The 19723-nt window shown below is 37.2% G+C and overlaps 1 protein-coding gene across 1 annotated transcript in view; it reads right to left on the bottom strand.

Annotated features, from left to right (window-relative positions):
- Positions 1-19723, bottom strand: part of dync2h1 (dynein cytoplasmic 2 heavy chain 1) — a 116378-nt gene that overhangs the window by 41595 nt on the left and 55060 nt on the right. The window contains exons 47-61 of the mRNA XM_084127081.1: positions 19625-19723; positions 19425-19538; positions 17907-18049; positions 17753-17831; positions 16316-16476; positions 15330-15467; positions 15136-15249; positions 13311-13471; positions 12866-12989; positions 10103-10224; positions 9933-10019; positions 6860-6986; positions 6106-6247; positions 5131-5240; positions 5018-5038 (exon numbers count right to left, since the gene is read on the bottom strand). Of these exons, the coding sequence (XP_083983207.1) occupies positions 5018-5038; positions 5131-5240; positions 6106-6247; positions 6860-6986; positions 9933-10019; positions 10103-10224; positions 12866-12989; positions 13311-13471; positions 15136-15249; positions 15330-15467; positions 16316-16476; positions 17753-17831; positions 17907-18049; positions 19425-19538; positions 19625-19723 (1742 nt within the window). The remainder of the gene's footprint in view (positions 1-5017; positions 5039-5130; positions 5241-6105; positions 6248-6859; positions 6987-9932; positions 10020-10102; positions 10225-12865; positions 12990-13310; positions 13472-15135; positions 15250-15329; positions 15468-16315; positions 16477-17752; positions 17832-17906; positions 18050-19424; positions 19539-19624) is intronic.

The raw sequence follows: 19723 nt of genomic DNA, 5'->3' as shown, positions 1-19723 counted from the left end.
AAGAGGAGAGGAGAGACGAGACGAGAAGAGAAGAGGAGGAGAGACAAGATGAGACGAGACGAGAGGAGATGAGACGAGGAGAAGAGGAGAGACGAGAGACAAGAGGAGACGAGAGGAGACGAGAGGAGATAAGAGGAGAATAGACAAGAGAAGATGAGACGAGAGTTGATGAGACGAAATGAGGAGAGATGAGACGAGAGAAGAAGAGATGAGAGGAGAGACAAGAGGAAACAAGACAATAGGAGACGAGATAAGAAACGAGGAGAAGAGACAAGAAGAGGAGGGACGAGATGAGAGACAAGAGGAGACGAGATGAGAAAACAGGAGAGGAGACGAGAAGAGGAGAAGAGAAGAGATGAGAGACAAGAGGAGACGAGAGGAGAAAACAGGAGAAGAGACGAGAAGAGGAGAAGAGAAGAGAAGAGATGAGAGACAAGAGGAGACGAGAGGAGAAACGAGGAGAAGAGACAAGAAGAGGAGGGACGAGATGAGAGACAAGAGGAGACAAAATGAGAAACGAGGAGAAGAGACGAGAAGAGGAGGAGAGGAGAGACGAGATGAGAAAACAGGAGAGGAGAAGAGACGAGAAGAGGAGGGACGAAATGAGAGACAAGAGGAGATGAGATGAGAAACGATGAGAAACGAGGAGAAGAGGAGGAGAGGAGGAGAGGAGAGACGAGATGAGAAAACAGGAGAAGAAACGAGAGAAGATGAGACGAGAGTTGATGAGATGAGATGATGAGAGATGAGACGAGAGAAGAAGAGATTAGAGGAGAGACGAGAGGAAACAAGACAATAGGAGACGAGATGAGAAACGAGAAGAGATGAGAAGAGGAGAGGAGAGACAAGATGAGAAACGAGGAGAAGAGATGAGAAGAGGAGAGGAGAGACAAGATGAGAAAACAGGAGAAGAGACGAGAAGAGGAGAGACGAGAAGAAACGAGAGGAGAGGAGAGATGAAGAGAGGAGAGACAAGACGAGACGAGAGAGACAAGAAGAATAGAAAAGAGAAGAGAAGTTTCCAATCAATGGGAAATAACACAAATGAATTGTCTAAATAATAATTTTAAGATAAATTAAAATAAATAATGTATAACTTCTGTATAACTAGAGTAGGAACGTGTCCAGCTCATATTTCACCCCAAACAATGAGAATATGGAGGACAAATGTGTTTAATTGTTCATAAAATCTTGAAACAGGCTTAATTTTCTTTATGCAAAAAACACTTTTTTATGTTGATCTCACAGTGAAATATGAGCCATGCGGTTCCTGACAGGTTTCGTCAGATTCTATTTCCTGCAGGTGTTCTTTCATTTCACTTGTTCTCTATGGCAACATGACGGTGGGTCACCATAGAAACCAGACCCCATTAGAACACTAATTTTAACTTCTCACACACACGTCAAATGGTTCAATCAGTTAAGATGAGATCATACTTCCAAAAAAGCAGCTGTATTAGACATTAATATTAGACTAAGTTAATAAGACATTCACGCCAGGGATTTTATTTCAAGGTCTGTTTGCACAGTGGAACTTTACTTGTAATCAAGTGACATTTTTTCCCATTATTAAGATACATTTTTGCTATATAAACTCACTGACCAATAAGACGCAAGTTCTTTTTTTTCCACTTGGTATGATATAGTATAGTGGGAATGGTATAGTATGGTATAGTAAAGTGGGAATGGTATAGTATGGTATAGGATACTGGGAATGGTATAGTATGGTATAGGATACTGGGAATGGTATAGTATGATATAATATAGTATGTTAAAGTATAGTGGGAATGGTATAGAATGGTATAGTATGGTATAGGATAGTTGGAATGGTGTGGTATGATATAGTATAATGGGAATGGTATGGTATAGTATGGTATAGTATAGTGGGAATGGTATAGTATGGTATAGTATAGTGGGGCTGGTATAGTATGGTATGGTATGGTATAGGATAGTGGGAATGGTGTGGTATGATATAGTATAGTGGGAATGGTATAGTATGGTATAGTATAGTATGGTATAGTATAGTGGGAATGGTATGGAATGGTATAGTATGGTATAGGATAGTGGGAATGGTATAGTATGGTATAGGATAGTGGGAATGGTGTGGTATGATATAGTATAGTGGGAATGGTATAGTATGGTATAGGATAGTGGGAATGGTGTGGTATGATATAGTATAGTGGGAATGGTATGGAATGGTATAGTATGGTATAGGATAGTGGGAATGGTATAGTATGGTATAGGATAGTGGGAATGGTATGATATGGTATAGTATGGTATAGGATAGTGGGAATGGTATGATATGGTATAGTATAGTGGGAATGCTATGGTATGGTATAGTATGATATAGTATAGTGGGAATGGTATGGTATGGTATAGGACAGTGGAAATGGTATAGTATAGTATAGTATAGTGGGAATGGTATGGTATGGTATGGTATGGTATGGTATGGTATGGTATGGTATGGTATGGTATAGGACAGTGGGAATGGTATAGTATACAGGGATTAAAGTGAAAAAAATTCTTCTGACTGAAATTTTTTTTTAAGGCCAAGTCATATTCCTTTAACTTTTTACATAGTCGAGACCAATAGCATTTTAAGGGGAGATGTTTTAAACCGCTTTAATATTGCCAGTTTGCGTATTTTAAAAGCTATTTTAATCTATGAAAACCAGGCAGGGAGCATGTAGGCTACTGTAGAGCACGAAAGGCAGCATTGTGACTAGCTTCTGATTGATGGTGACCTAGCACTTTTTTACCATTATTGCCATATTGAAGTCTCCTGTGACATACTGTGCAAAGACACATACCTGGCTGTTAGATTAAAAGGCTTGCCATTCTCCCCCCATTTCGCTAAGCCTTCCCCTTTACTTAAACTTTCGTTAAGTAAAGGGGAAAATATATATTATATATAGGCAAATTATAACACGTTTACACAAAATTTGTTAACACACACACAAGTACTTTTCCCCTTTACTTAACATAAATTGTAAGAATATGACTAATAGTAAAGACTAGTACTAATAAATAAACATTAGGCCTATGCTAAAACTATTAAATAGCAGTCCCAAACTAGTTTTTGTTAATACAATGTTGGTATGAGCCACTACAGTCATTTAAAAATATAAAAAATAATACAAAGAAAAATAGTGAAATTTTGGGGTTAATATGGAAACGACAGTTACGATGGTGAATACACAATATTAACAATAACTGTTAATGAAACATGGAAACTGCTCCTCCTGGTGAATAGAATGGAAATCATCCCTGCATTGCTTTTATTTCGGGTAATTTACAACGTAACGGCATGCATGCTCGTAGTTTCTTTTGCACTAGCTTGATCAGTGAGGCGATACAGCGCGCGCCGCTGCATTTGCGCGTGCAATTGAGTGTGCGCTACGAGAACAGTATAATGGCTGACAGGACAAGAAAGTCCGTTTTTCTGAGGTGAAAAACTTTATTTCAGCGTATACTCATGTCACTGCCTGGTAGTTCCTATTGTGCTGGGTTTTCTGAAGTAGTCATGATTCGCATAACATAACATGCTCTAAACACGCACGCAGAGTGGAATAGGAGGAGCGGGGGCGCGGGGAGCAAAGATCACAGCGCAAATTTGAACTATATCCATATATGTGATATGGTCTAATTCCATATCGCATTTAAAAAATGTATCGATATATTTTTTATATCGATATATCGCCAAGCCCTACAAGTGTGTCCATGGTAACTGAAATATAGTTCTCTACCTCAGCGCTCAACTGTAGCCTGACATGCACTTTCCGTGAGCAGTAATTGAAAACCCGGAGTGGACCATCAGCGAAGTGATTACAGAATGCTTAGAGTGGAGAGAGGAACGTGCTTTTGCTCCACTCCAGGCTTTGATCACATCCCCCTCAGCAGGGTGAATACACCTCGTCTTTCTTTAATTCAAGACCTATTCAAACTAAAATTAAGACATTTATTACACTATTTGAGAAATGAAAGCCTATTTACGGCCTTAAAATTATGAAAAGTGAATTTAAGACATTAAGGACAGACTGGAACCATATTGACGGAAATCCGTCATAGACTTGCTGCAATTAACGGAAATCCGTCGTAGCGACGGAGAACTTTAATCCCTGAGTATAGTATAGTATAGTGGGAATGGTATGGTATGGTATGGTATGGTATGGTATAGGACAGTGGGAATGGTATAGTATAGTATAGTGGGAATGGTATGGTATGGTATGGTATGGTATGGTATGGTATAGGACAGTGGGAATGGTATAGTATAGTATAGTATAGTGGGAATGGTATGGTATGGTATGGTATGGTATGGTATGTTATGGTATGGTATGGTATGGTATAGTATGGTATAGTATAGTATGGTATAGTATAGTGGGAATGGTATGGAATGGTATAGTATGGTATAGGATAGTGGGAATGGTATAGTATGGTATAGGATAGTGGGAATGGTGTGGTATGATATAGTATAGTGAGAATGGTATAGTATGGAATAGTATGGTATAGGATAGTGGGAATGGTATGATATAGTATAGTGGGGCTGGTATAGTATGGTATGGTATGGTATAGGATAGTGGGAATGGTGTGGTATGATATAGTATAGTGGGAATGGTATAGTATGGTATAGTATAGTATAGTATAGTATAGTGGGAATGGTATGGAATGGTATAGTATGGTATAGGATAGTGGGAATGGTATAGTATGGTATAGGATAGTGGGAATGGTGTGGTATGATATAGTATAGTGGGAATGGTATAGTATGGAATAGTATAGTATGGTATAGGATAGTGGGAATGGTATAGTATGGTATAGGATAGTGGGAATGGTATGGTATGGTATGGTATAGGACAGTGGAAATGGTATAGTATAGTATAGTATAGTGGGAATGGTATGGTATGGTATGGTATTGTATGGGACAGTGGGAATGGTATAGTATGGTATAGGATAGTGGAAATGGTATAGTATAGTATAGTATGGGAAGTCAACACTTCTAAGTAAACATGTGCAATCTTACCACTGATCTTAGTTCATTAATCTGATGTCAGCATGCGGACAGACAGACATGAATGAGTGAACGCTGGGCATTATGGGAACACAGATGAACAGAGTGGTCTATGTGTGTGTTACCTGCAGGATGACCAGAGCGTTCTCCATCGACAGGTCATCAGACGGCAGCCCTTCACCCTTCCAGATCAGCTGCTCGCTCTCAGAACACAGGAAGTGACGCAAATCAAACTCTGCCAATCAGAGAGCACCACTGTTAAAGCCTCGGCCAATCAGAAGAGCTAAAAATGGTGTCCAACATAATCATAAATGTTTTCCAAAGTCAAATGCTGTGTGTTTACTGATTGGGTGATGCACTCCTGTTCAATGACAGTGCTGTTATCGATTACTAGAACTAAAACAATTAAAAATGATTTTTGGTAATTGAAACAAAGCTGAAATAAATAAATTTGAGTATTAAATGAAAAAAGTTGAAGTACTAGTGTATGTGTGTGAGTTTGAGTGTGTGTGTGTGTGTGTGTGTTTTACTCTGCAGTCCTGAGCTGCTCATCCGGTCGTCTAGGCTGTGTGTGTGTGTGTGTGTGTGTGTGTGTGTGTGTGTGTGTGTGTGTTACTCTGCAGTCCTGAGCTGCTCATCCAGTCGTCTAGGCTGTGTGTGTGTGTGTGTGTGTGTGTGTGTGTGTGTGTGTTACTCTGCAGTCCTGAGCTGCTCATCCAGTCGTCTAGGCTGTGTGTGTGTGTGTGTGTGTGTGTGTGTGTGTGTGTGTGTGTGTGTGTGTTACTCTGCAGTCCTGAGCTGCTCATCCAGTCGTCTAGGCTGTGTGTGTGTGTGTGTGTGTGTGTGTGTGTGTGTGTGTGTGTGTGTTACTCTGCAGTCCTGAGCTGCTCATCCAGTCGTCTAGGCTGTGTGTGTGTGTGTGTGTGTGTGTGTGTGTGTGTGTGTGTGTGTGTGTTACTCTGCAGTCCTGAGCTGCTCATCCAGTCGTCTAGGCTGTGTGTGTGTGTGTGTGTGTGTGTGTGTGTGTTACTTTGCAGTCCTGAGCTGCTCATCCAGTCGTCTAGGCTGTGTGTGTGTGTGTGTGTGTGTGTGTGTGTTACTTTGCAGTCCTGAGCTGCTCATCCAGTCGTCTAGGCTGCTGCGCCGCTGGTCTTCAGGAGCCGCAGGAAGATACGTGATGAAAGCAGCAGATAGTTGAGCTCTCTTAGGAAGAGTGTCCAACTCCTCACTGATCTCATCCACCTACACACACACACACACGTTTGTTTCACGATATTACTGAGGACATTGCATAGACTTCCATTGATTTTATATCAGGTTACTGATATTTTAGATGGCCTAAACCAACCATCACAGAAACATGTACAAAACACTAGATTAAAATAAAATAAAATAAAATAAAATATAGTGTATATATAAATATAGCGTATATATAAATATAGTGTATATATAAATATATTGTATATATAAATATAGTGTATATATGAATATATATAATATAAGTATAGTATATATATATTTGGACCTGTACACACAAACACACTCACACACACTTTCGGCTTCCATGTTTCTTGGGGACTTTCCATAGACATAATGATTTTTATACTGTTTTATACTATTACACTAACCCTACCACCAAACCTGCCCATCACAAAAAAACTTTCTGCATTTCTGCATTTTCAGAAAACATCACTTAGCATGATTTATAAGCTGTTTTCCTCATGAGAACCAAACATTCAAAATTCATGGGATCAAACATTTCTGTATTACTTTCCTTGTGGGGACATTTTGTCCACAGTATAAGGAATACCTGAACCACACCACACACACACACACACACACACACACACACACCTGTGCGGTCCAGCGAGTGTGTTCTCCGTCCAGCTGCTGCAGGAGTTTCTCCGCTGCGCTGATGGTCTCCTGTGCTCTGCTCACCTCAGACTCCAGTTTTGCTGCTTCAGTCGTACGACACTGAAATCTGGACACCAAAGAGGAAATGTCACACACACACACACACACACACACACACACACACACAAACTAGTGAGCTACATAGACAGCATTTAAGGCATCTAGGACATGCTCACACTGTGAACATTGTTCCAAAAGCCAATATTGCATGCAACATTTGTGAAGGCAATGCCATAATGCACCAGGGTAATTATCGTTAACTAAAAATAAAAGCATAAAAAAGTATTATAGAAAAAAAAAAAAACATTAACTGGAAAAAAAACCCCTAAAAACTTAAGCTTATATTATTTCAGCTAGTTGCCAAGGCAACATTTCTTGTTTCATTTGAAGTACTAAAATAAATAAAATTAAATAAACTAAAAAACATATGTATACTTGTTTAAAAAAATAATAATAAAAAAAGACAAAAACATCAAAATTACTAAAACTTAAACTTTAAAAATGAAACAAAATTTTTTACTAAAATCTAATTCAAAATATCAACAAAAACTATAATAGCATATCAATGAAAAAACAAAAAACACTGGAATGCACTGCTTCAATCTCAGAAAATGCTTTCAAGCGAGTTAAAATATTGTGTTAGTTTAGCTAAATGCTAACGCCAAACTCTGCTGGAATCAACAAAGAAATGTTCAACCAAAATGGATGAATTTAATATTGAAAGTTTTAATAAAAGTAGTCTTCTTTAAATAAATAAAACAAATAAATAAATAATAATCCGATTAACCCTCTGAGGTCTGAGCTGTTTTCTGGGCCCTGGAGGTGTTCTGACATGCTCTGACATTTCTGGTTATTTCTGTTACTTGTGACATTTTCATGGCTAAAGTCTAATTACACTGTATTCAGCACAAACTCTGCTACAATAATATATCAGCAGCATGTATGTAAAAGTTTGTAGTTTTGAGATAATGACATTTATGCGTGGTTTTTGAAAATACAAAAAAAAATTCTCACTGAAATAAGGCCATGAAACCCATACTGATTATTTCTTCACAAGACTTTTGAAAATTGTATGACGTAGCCTAGAATATTTGCTGCAAAACTATGTGAAAATCACCCTGACTGCTCATTCAGATAAGACAATATATTGATTTAAAAATTTTACGACGTGTTTTGTGTGAAAAAGCCTTATGCGAGAGCTCATTAATATGTAAGCTTTTCTCACCTGAGAAAGACAAAGAACCTCCCCTAACGGCCCTATTAGGAGCTATCAGGCCCCTATCATTCTGAGCAACCTTGCACAATACTGTAAATGAGGAGATTTAAAAAATAATGGCTTTTAAATTGTTTGGATTTATTTACAACACAACATAATCCAAAGATACACAACAAATGCCAAAAAAGCACTTCAAAGACAGAGACCTTTGTGCCATTCCTAAAACACTGTACATACCTTTCATTTCCAAGATTTTCACTTTACCATGTTCACGTACTGAGACTCATGTGAATGTTGAAGTCCTCAGTGGCATCTGGGACCTGAAAAAAAAAAAAGTGAACATACTGATATCAAGAGAAAGGCCTGCACGATTTTGGAAATAAATATTAGATTTTTCTGGTTAAAATTGCTTTTTAAAATTCCTTTTTAAAATTCACAGAGTACACACACACACACACACGTTTCCAACGATATATAATATAATGAACACCAGGTTTGTTGTGCCTTGTAGGCATAAGGTATATGCGCAGTGCGGATAAAATAATAATAACAATAAATAACCTATAGCAGCCTATAAATCTTCCAAAAGAAGCTAGAGAAAAATATATTGATTATCATGTTACTTCAAATGTTTCCATCCGTTATGATGATATGAAATGAGATAATAATAAAAACATGAAGCCGTTTGGTGCGTTTTGCTTTCATCCAAAATATGATACATTCAAACGCGATCGCTTGCAAAATATGATACATTCAAACGCGATCGCTTGCAAAATATGATACATTCAAACGCGATCGCTTGCAAAATATGATACATTCAAACGCGATCACTCTCAAATATAAAACATTATGGTTACCATAAACATATGGTTACCATACCATAAACACTATGTTTGAGCAGATATCCACAAACACAGTAAACACGGGTCTAAATATAATATTCCCTATATATCTAGCAACAGTTCAGCTGCAACGTGACATTTATGCAACAATAACAAACTAGGCTATGTAAGAATTTCTTACCTTATCTTTCTTGTCTTCAAATCGCGTTCTTCTTCTTCTGAGGTAGCCTAAATCCAATGTAAGCTCAGGCACGTCTTTCAAACTCGACGAAAAGTGAAGTGAAGTGTTTTGTTGTTGAGGTAACGAGCGCGTTCGCGTTCCATGTGGAGATTTGCATGTGAATATCTTTTGCGCGAGTAGGCGTGGCCAAATTAACTGTAATGAGCAAGCGTTTGAGAAGCTGGACATCTTGTTGGTTTTATACAAATTACTTAAACAGAGAATATTTGTTTTCGTTTTGAATCCGATCATTTAAAAGTACACACTTAAATGTTTATAAAGGTATATGGCTCATAAATGTGTGACAAGTATTCGCTGAGTTTTGTTTCAGTTTATAGACGTGCTCAAGAAAAAAAAGTTCACCGCGACGGAGAGGCAGAAAGCACACCCTGTTTATTTTCTTTATTTTACAAAAGCACAATGTTTTGATTTGATTGTAAGTGGACACATACAAAAGGAGAAATATCACAGATTCTTTTTTATATTTCTTTTTTCTGTATGACCATAAATGATGGAGTAATTTAAGTTTATAGTGCTACAATGTGGAGAAAATCCGGCAAAACGCGTCGGCGCGTTTGTCGACCTCAGAGGGTTAAAGGAAAAGTTGACTTTTCTGTGTACATGAAATATTTGTAAATGCTTTCAAGCGAGTTAAAATATTGTGTTAGTTTAGCTAAACGCTAACGCCAAACTGTATTGGACTCAATTGCGCGTGTATTTTCTCCCGAGTCTTACTTCTCCTTCAGCTCCAGAACTCTCTCTCCCACAGAGTTCAGCTCCTTCTCCAGCCGGTTCTTGCGGTTCTCCGTCTTGCGCAGGTTTCTGGCAGGAAACAGAGAGAAAGCGTCAGAAAGCAGCCCTCAGTAAAGCCCCAGCATGCTTTGCTCGTGTGTGTGTGTACGGACTCCATCAGGCCGGCGTGCTCCGTCTCCAGTGGCTGGATCCTCTCCAGGACGTGCGAGTACTGAACGTTGGCCTTCACCCAGACGGCCAGAGGAGCGGCGGCTGCGCTCGCACGCTTGGCGTTCTGCAACACAACAACTGACCATCAGAGGATTGCTCACGGTCACATCGACCAAACTAACCTCTCAGAAGAGCATTCATTATGAACACGACTGTACTCTGAAGTGAATGTGCGTGAGAACATTTCATTTCAACCAAAAATAATAAAAAAAATTAGAAAATTAAGCACACTTATTCCCAAATACTCATTTGTAATGCGCTTAGACTATTGATATGTTGTATTTTTTTCTGTAATTCTCATTTATAGTGATTAATGTTTTTTTTTTTACATTAATAGTGATATAGATACATTTTTTTGTCTCTTCTGTTCACAAAGGCTGCATTTATTTCAGAAATACAGTAAAATCAGTAATATTGCTAAATATTCTTGCTAAATATTCAAAAATATGGTAAAAACAGTGAAATATTATTATAATTTAGAATAACTGTTTTCTATGTGAATATATAGTAAAGTGTAATTTATTCCTGTGATCAAAGCTGTATTTTCAGCATCATTACTCCAGTCTTCAGTGTCACATGATCCTTCAGAAATCAGTATAATATGATGATCTGATGCTCAAGAAACATTTATGATTATTATCAGTGTTGAAAACAGTTGTGCTGCTTTATATTTTTGGGGAAACTGTTTATTTTTCAGGATTCTTTGATGAATATAAAGCTCAAAAGAAAAGCATTTATTAGAAATAGAATGTTTTGTAACATTATATATGTCTTTACTGTCACTTTTGATCAATTTAAGTGTGTCCTTGCGGAATAAAAGTGTTCAGTTCTTTAATAAAAGTTATCTTACTGACCCACAACTTTTGAACAGTAATGTAATTTAAAGCCAGATATATAAAAAAAAAAAATTTAATGGGAATTCTACGGTGGCCGAGAGCTCAACGCACTGCAACTGAAGAAAACACATGCAAATAGAAAACCACCTGCAAATTAAGAAAACATCTTCATCTGTTTCACAACACATGTGTGCTCCAAATACTCACAACACAACCAAATACAGAAACGCGCTGCAAATAGGACAGAACACAACGGAAATGTTTCCGGGGAACCCAATAAGTGACGGACGGCTGGGACGTGCTTACAGCTGTCTACTTTTATTATTATTTAATTTTTTTGCAAAACATACAGAGATGACACGTTTATGACATACAACTTTGTATACAATATACAAAATGTATTTACAATATGTTCAATGTCATAAGAATACTAAAAAGAACAATGAGCTGAAGACTAAAATAAATAAATAAATAAGTAAAGATAGAGAAAAAGAACATGAGGGAAAGACATTAATCTATACATCAGTTACATTGTACACATTTTGTCATGTTATGTTAAAATAAGTTTCATAAGAAATGTTGGAATGCAGCTAGGGTCCAAATATGAGACGGCAAGTTTTAAAGTTGAGACACTCACACACAGATATAACACATATTTTAAAAACTTTGTTGTATAAAATGTATATTTATTTGCAACAGTTATGTTAACAGCAATAATACTATATTTCTGGTAAGAACAGCTATTCAGCTGATGGACACGCGCTGCGTTGTCATGGGAACATCCCAGGTGAAAATAATGAGGAAATCACGTTGTCTTTCGTTGCTCCCTTCATCAACATAATGGCACACAAGTGCCCCGTTCCCTCCAAAGTGCCCAATTCAAGGGCTCTGCCGGAGAGTAGGGCACAGGTAATGCTCACGAGCTGTAAGCACGTCCCAGCCGTCCGTCACTTATTGGGTTCCCCAGAAACATTTCCGTTGTGTTCTGTCCTATTTGCAGCGCGTTTCTGTATTTGTTTGTGTTGTGAGTATTTGGAGCACACATGTGTTGTGAAACTGATGAAGATGTTTTCTTAATTTGCGGGTGTTTTTTCTATTTGCATGTGTTTTGCTTAACTGTAATGAAAATAGTGTCATAATGTAAAAAATATATATTGTCTTTAAAGATGAAGTGAGGCAAATCTCTGATTTGATGAGAAATCTTTCAGGGTTTCTGCTGGTATCTTCAAATTAAATTGAATGCTTTTTAATGCCTTTTTTAATGCCATTTTTGACATTTTTAATGCCATGACTAAGCACGGATATTATAGTGCTATCTATCGATTAAAAAAATTGACTCGATTAATCACACATTTTTTCTGTGATTAATCGCAATTAAAAACACTTACATTTTTATAGGCTTATATTAGTTTATATATTTTATAATGTAATAATTTCACAGTTAATCTACAAGTGAATGTAGAGACAACATAAAGACAGCATATTTTAAATGCTTGTAAAATTTGCAAAATGCCCACGTCACCTCCGCATAACAGCAATTTAGCTCCGGCCGCAAGCAATGTGTGTTTATCACACTAACGTACATATTTTGCGACAGCAACTAAAAATTATTAATTATGAAGGCTATATTCAAATAAATTGATAATATAACATTTTCTTCAAAACTATCTCAATTTTTAATGCCTGTAGGATTCAAATTTAATGCTTTTTAATGCCATTTAAGGCCTTAATTTTCACAAAATCCATTTAATGACTTTTAATGCTTTTTAATGCCCCGCGGAAACCCTGTCTTTGTTTTTGACCATATGTGTGAGATTGTAAAAAGCGTCAGCTCTGTTTCCATGTGCAACGAGAGCTTGTTTCTCTAACCTTCGGGTCAAACGATGCCTTGTTTCTCTGCAGAAGCTCCTCCACACTCTGTCGGATGTCGCGCGTGATGTTGCGCGCGTCAAACGTGACGATGTCTTCCCTCACTCCTCGCTTGGCTAAGAAACTGGCGTTTACAAACACTCCATTAGCTCTTCTATTATTCAGCTAATTTAATGTTTTAACCAAAAGCAAATGACCTAACGTCTCTCCACACGTCTATTTGCAATGCTAAATTAAAATCATTAATTAGTCTAGAATGAGGCTGGATTCATTTAGCCTGAAGAGTATGAGAGGTGTAATAAGCAATATGACAGTTTAATTTCCCGGGAAGAGATAAACAGCATAAATAAAGGCCGGATTCATTACGTTACAGCCATTAAAGGGGAATATAAAGCATGAATAATGGCAGAGCGGCTCCCACTCACATCACGTGTGTCTCTCTCACCTCTTCATGCTGACCCAGGACGTGTCAAATATTCCCATGAGCCTCAGCACCCCCTCCAGGATGTCTCTGATGACGTCGGGTGGCATTCGCAGCGACCGGATCTCGGAGAGCGACTCTGATTTAATGTTCCCCACTGCCTGCTTTGCCTCTTCGACCAGGGGCTGAGGCACACACACACACACACACACACACACACGCACACAAAAACACACACACGTACACACACACACACACACATGCACGCACACAAAAACACACACACACACACACATACACACACACACACACACACACACACACACACACACACACACACACAGACACACAAACACACGCACACAAACACACACGCAGACACACACACAAACACACGCAGACAGACACACACATACATACATAAATACACACACGCAGACAGACACACACACACATACACGCAGACACACACACACAAACAAACATGCACACATGCAGACACACACACACGCAGACAAACACACATACACACACACGCAGACACACACACACACACACAGACAGACAAACACACACACGCAGACAGACAAACACACACACACACACACACACAGACAGACAAACACACACAGACACACACACACACACACACACACACACACAAAGACACATATACACACACACACACGCACACAAACAAGCAAAGACACACAGACAGACAAACACACACACACAAAGACACATATACACACACACACACACACACGCACACAAACAAGCAAAGACACACAGACAGACAAACACACACTCACACACGCAGACACACACACACGCAGACATATATACACACACACACACACCACCAACAAGCAAGCATACAAACACAACATAAGTCAGGATTCATATGTTTTATGTGAGTTTTTAGAGCATCTCCGGAACACTGGACATAAGATCAGGACTGTTATTTACATTAACGAAAACTAAATACAGTTGACACATGAAAAACATGTTTGTTAACCTAAGGATAAAATCTGAATTAAAAAAATTCAATATTACATGCTAAAAATATTTAAAAAGGTTTAAAAATGACTATAATCTCCTTGGATCAAGGCTATACTCAGATGATCAGGACTGGTCAACAGCGAAAACTAGATGAAAAAGTGTGTTAACTGAAATAAACATTTTAATTAAAATACTTATAACCTGCCTAGCTGATGATAACTAGCTGACCCTGATAAATCGATCATTTTTAATGTGTGTTTAAATTATATATCAGTTTTCACTTGCACTAACTTGGGCAGTCCTAAAATACTAAAAAAATAAAAGCTAAATATGAAGAAAAAACTGTAACTAACAGTGATAGTCAACACTTATGAACACTACACTGAAAACAAATTGAAAATAAAACAGAAAATCTAAATTAAAAATAAATATTTACATTTAAAAAAATTTTTTTATATATATATATATATATTTTTTTTTATGTATCATTAAAATATTATAAATCATTAAAAAGTATATTCTATTGTTATGAATATAATAAAAAAGTTTAAAGTGAAAAAACCTATAATAACCCTCAATGGTTTTGTTAATATTTTGAATAAGATTTTATATTTTGTGTTGTCCGTTTACACTTTAATTTTAGTTAAAATTTGAGAAATATTTTTGTTTTATATAAAAAATTGTAATTGTTATTTTTATTTTAGTACACCAAGTTAAACTAAATAAAATAGAGAAATGTTGCCTTGGCGAACTAGCGGAAATAAAATACTTTATTTTAAAAATATTTAATTGTATTTCTTATGTTCGGAGAGTTAGTCAAGGATAAGACCTGGCCAGGCGTGCTCACCTGGACCTCTCTGAGCTCCTCGTCTATCTTCTTCTTCCGCTCCTCAGTCTTGGAGACTTCCTGTGCCATCCTCTCTTTGATCTTCTCCATCTCCGTCTTCTGGTCACTGGCGTTCTGAAACGCAGCACATGTGAAGACCCTCGAGCAGCCTCGCGCTGCGTGTTCATTCACACACGTCTCACACACACACACACCTGCATCGAGACGGTGATCTCCTGCAGGGCGGCATCCGCCTCGGCTTGTTTGGTCTTTAACAAGCTGCTCTGCTCGGCCGCCCGCCTCTTCAACTCATCCACCAATGCCTTCGCTTCATTCAGCTTGGCCACGCCCGCCTGCAGTCACATGACAACTGTTACGACCCTTTTTATTCTCGACCTGATGGTGGCAGTATATCAATCGACTGTGACGTCACTGTTAATTGGATCATTTATGGGTGGATAGTATAAATGTTTGGACCGATTTACCCATCGTTACTTCCTCTGGTGAAGCGTAGTTCTCCGAGGAGTCGTTTGCTCCAATTTGTTCTATTTTAGTTTGTCTATTTTTTAGCAACATTCATTACCCCACTGGACTATTATTTCCTCGTGTTTATTTAAATCCCTAGACATTGTGTCATATTTCTGTAACAGATCATTTTTTCCTTAATAAATGTGACCCTGGACCACAAAACCAGTCACATGGGTCAGTTTGTTGCAATTGAGATTTATACATCATCTGAAAGCTGAATAAATAAGCTTTCCATTGATGTGTGGTTTGTTAGGATAGGACAATATTTGGCTGAGATACAACTATTGTAAATCTGGAATCTGAGGATGCAGAAAAATCGAAACATTGAGAAAATCTCCTTTAAAGTTGTTCATTTATGTTGGCGATTGTGCAGCATTCACTCACACAAATACATGTTTTATATATTTACGGCAGGAAATGTACAAAATATCTTCATGGAACATGATCTTTACTTAATATACTCATGATTTTTGGCATAAAAGAAAAATCGATAATTTTGACCCATACAGTGTATTGTTGGCTATTGCCACAGACAACCGTGACCGGTTCTGTGATCCAAGGTCACAAATAATTTTGCAATGCAAACCGTTCGTTTTTTATGTGTAATCCTCTTTATGTTACTGTCCGTGACACAACCCAAACATTAGCATATGGAGCTCCTGGAGCTGCTCACCTGTAGATGCTGTTGTTTGTGGGTCAGCTCCTTGCGTTTGGAGCTGTAGATGGACTGGTACACCTGCAGAAAGCTCAGGTATTGACTAGGAGTGGCTCCGAACTCCCGACACGACTCGTGGATCGCCAGGAACGACCGATAGAGCTCTGCGTGCACGGATGCTGAAAGACAACCAATCAGAGAGCAGTTTGAGAACACTCATCCTTCCCTCGGGTGATTTTGACCCGAAAATAATTTGTGACATTTCTTTTTAAATTGAGTGTTCATCAGAGGGGTTAAGACCCTAGGAATTTTGTCGCACTTGAACCACGAATACACAAAAAAAAATTATTGTACACATAGAAAAACCTAAAAATGCTCAAAATTCTAACTAAAAATGCTAAAACTTTACCCCAAAAATTATTGTATAATGTCTACATGTTTATCTGAATGCATACTGAAGAGAAACTGACTTTAGGACCCAGAGGAACAGCTCATTTGCTCTTTATAGAACTATAGAACACACAAATGAACAATCCAGGCTGCATGTATTTGATCAAAAATAAGGTCAAATGGTGAGAATGTGAAATATTGTTACAATTTAAAAGAACTGTTTTCTATGTGATTAAGTTAATCAGTATAATCAGTCGTTTATTTTTGAAGGCGGAAAATTCCACCTTAAAGTTTCTCTAATACACTACCATTCAAAAGTTTGGGGTTGGTATGATTTTATAATGTTTTTGAAAGAAGTCAATTATGCTCACCAAGGCTAAAATATGGTAAAAACAGTGAAATATTATTATAATTTAGAATAACTGTTTTCTATGTGAATATATAGTAAAGTGTAATTTATTCCTGTGATCAAAGCTGAATTACTCCAGTCTTCTGTGTCACATGATCATTCTAATATGATGATTTGATGCTCAAGGAACATTTATGATTATTATCAGTGTTGAAAACAGTTGTGCTGCTTCATATTTTTGTGTTTTCGGGATTCTTTCATAAATAGAAAGTTCAAAAGAACAGAATTTATAGAACTATAAGGCCCTCTATTGGGTAGAATCATGCAAAATTATGTTATATATAATTTTTTTCCCACAAGAGGTCGGCAAAGACACCCAATGTAAGATATTTAGAGCTGAATTAAAAGGGTTATGCATGAAATTGAGTGTTATTGTGAATTTAAGGTGAAAGAATGTGTGGAATGTGCTTAAATTACTATTTATTTATTATGTATTGATCAAATCTAGTAATTAAAAGGTAAATCAAATAAAATAAAACAAAAATCTCCCAAAAAAATTGCATAAAAAAAATGGAAAACAAAATATCAAAATGAAATAAAATAAGCTTTCTGGAACAAAAAAAAAAGAAGTATAATTTTAGGGCTTCGGGTCATTTTGAAACGAGGGAAAGGTGTGTTACAGATCCACGTACACTCGCTCTTCTTCAACAACATACCAGATTTCTTCTTCTTCTTCTGTTTTTCTTCATTTTTCTCGTCTTCTCCTTCCATCCTTGACAGCAACATCTCTGGGATCTAAAAAGAAGAGTCACATGACCAGAGAGATGGCACCTAACTGAATGAAAGAACACAGATGTGACAGATGTCGACCTTCTTCATGCTGCTGTCGGACCAGCCCTGCATCCACTGCACGGAGCACTTCCTGTAGAGGGCGGGGTTACTCTCGCAGTTAATGGTGAAGTGCTCGTTAGTGCAGTCCATGATCAACACCACGTGGAGGTTCTGCTGGACGCCTGCACACACACACACACAACACTCTGATTTATGTACGATTATAGTGTTTATTCAGATTCTGAATTAGCTTTTATATTCTGTTATTTCAATTTTAGTTTTAGTCGTTTTAATCCTTCAACTTAAACTTATTTTAGTTATTTCAGTTAGTTGCACATTTTTTTTACTTAATATTCATATTTTATTCAATTTATTCTTTATTCTAAGTTGATAGTATTAGTTTTGTGGCTTGTTTTTAGTATTGTGGTCACTGGAAAGACAAAAACCTTTAGCAGATTTTCACATTTAAAATATACTTTAGTCTTTCTCTCCAGAAACATCTTGCATTTGTATGCAAATGTTTGTCCAATAACATGTTCTGTAGGATGAGAACACCATCAGCCTACATGCAAGTACAAAATATGAGTTACATTAAAGTCTATTGACATTTATTGAAACATTTCTTTTGTTGAGAAACCCAAACATTTTAACATTTATTCATGTCTCCCACCCAAACATTTACATTTATGTATTTAGCAGACACATTTCTTTCCAAAGTGCATTCGCAGGGCTGCACAATATATTGAAATTATTGAAATATCGCAAATGTATATATCGCGATGTGCATATCACAACGGCTTGCAATAATTGGGGTCATGAACTAAAGACGAAGAGGAAATCACTCTCTTGGCTGAATAACTTTTGTAGCTTTAATAAGAATCAGGATATATCATTCATACAGTGAAAACTAAGCAAGTGTTTATTTTCACATTTGATTATTCAGTTTCTGTTGTTAAATAACCCTAATGTAGGATAACCTGAAGCCCTGAACCCCGTGGTTTACACTGATGTTAAAATAACACTTCTTATGTACAGTAAAACACTGATGTTCACTTTCAGAAGCTGTAGGGGTGTTTTCTCGTCACAAAAAGAATGTGAAACACGGATGTAGATTATATAATTTTAAATATACTTTAAAGATAATTTAAGTTTATTTTACACACTTTAAGCATTATCGTATTGCATATCGAATATCGCATTATTTAATGAGTTATCGCATATCGCATTTTTCTTCAATATCGTGCAGCCCTACATTCAAGGTATAAAATAATAAAATTAAATAAAATTAAAATAAAATATTTGTATTAACTTGATCAAATGTAATAAATAAATAAAATCTTAATCAGAATCAGAATTATAAAATGAATTGAATTAGTAAAGAAGAATAAATAGCTAATCTCACCCACCTAAACATTTACATGTATGCATTTGATTTATATTTGCTTTTAACTAAAGTGATATATTGGTGATGTTGCAATGTGAAATGCATCAACACAGTAAAGCAAAATTGTGTGTGTGTGTGTGTGTGTGTGTGTGTGTGTGTGTGTGTGTCCTTACGTTGGGAGAAATAGTTGAGGACCGGACCGGTAAATCCGTCCTGCGACGCCTGATCTTTCAGAGATGACAGTAGAGGCTCCAACTCTTCAGTAGAGTACAAACCTGGAACTTCACCTGTTATCAACATAAAATATCATTTAGTAATGATACTGTAAGTAGCAAGATTTTGTTAGGCAACACACAGTGAGGTTTGAACTGACCTGATGACAACAGACTATTGACCATCTCCAGGAAGGACGGATGAACAAACTGATGATCTTCTAACAACAAAACGACCTGCTGACCGTCCACAACGGCCG

The sequence above is a fragment of the Abramis brama genome, assembly GCF_963993115.1.
Source record: "Abramis brama genome assembly, chromosome: 10".
NCBI lineage: Eukaryota > Metazoa > Chordata > Actinopteri > Cypriniformes > Leuciscidae > Abramis > Abramis brama.
The sequence above is the reverse complement of the archived record's forward strand: the minus strand, read 5'-3'. Positions and strand labels throughout refer to the sequence as shown.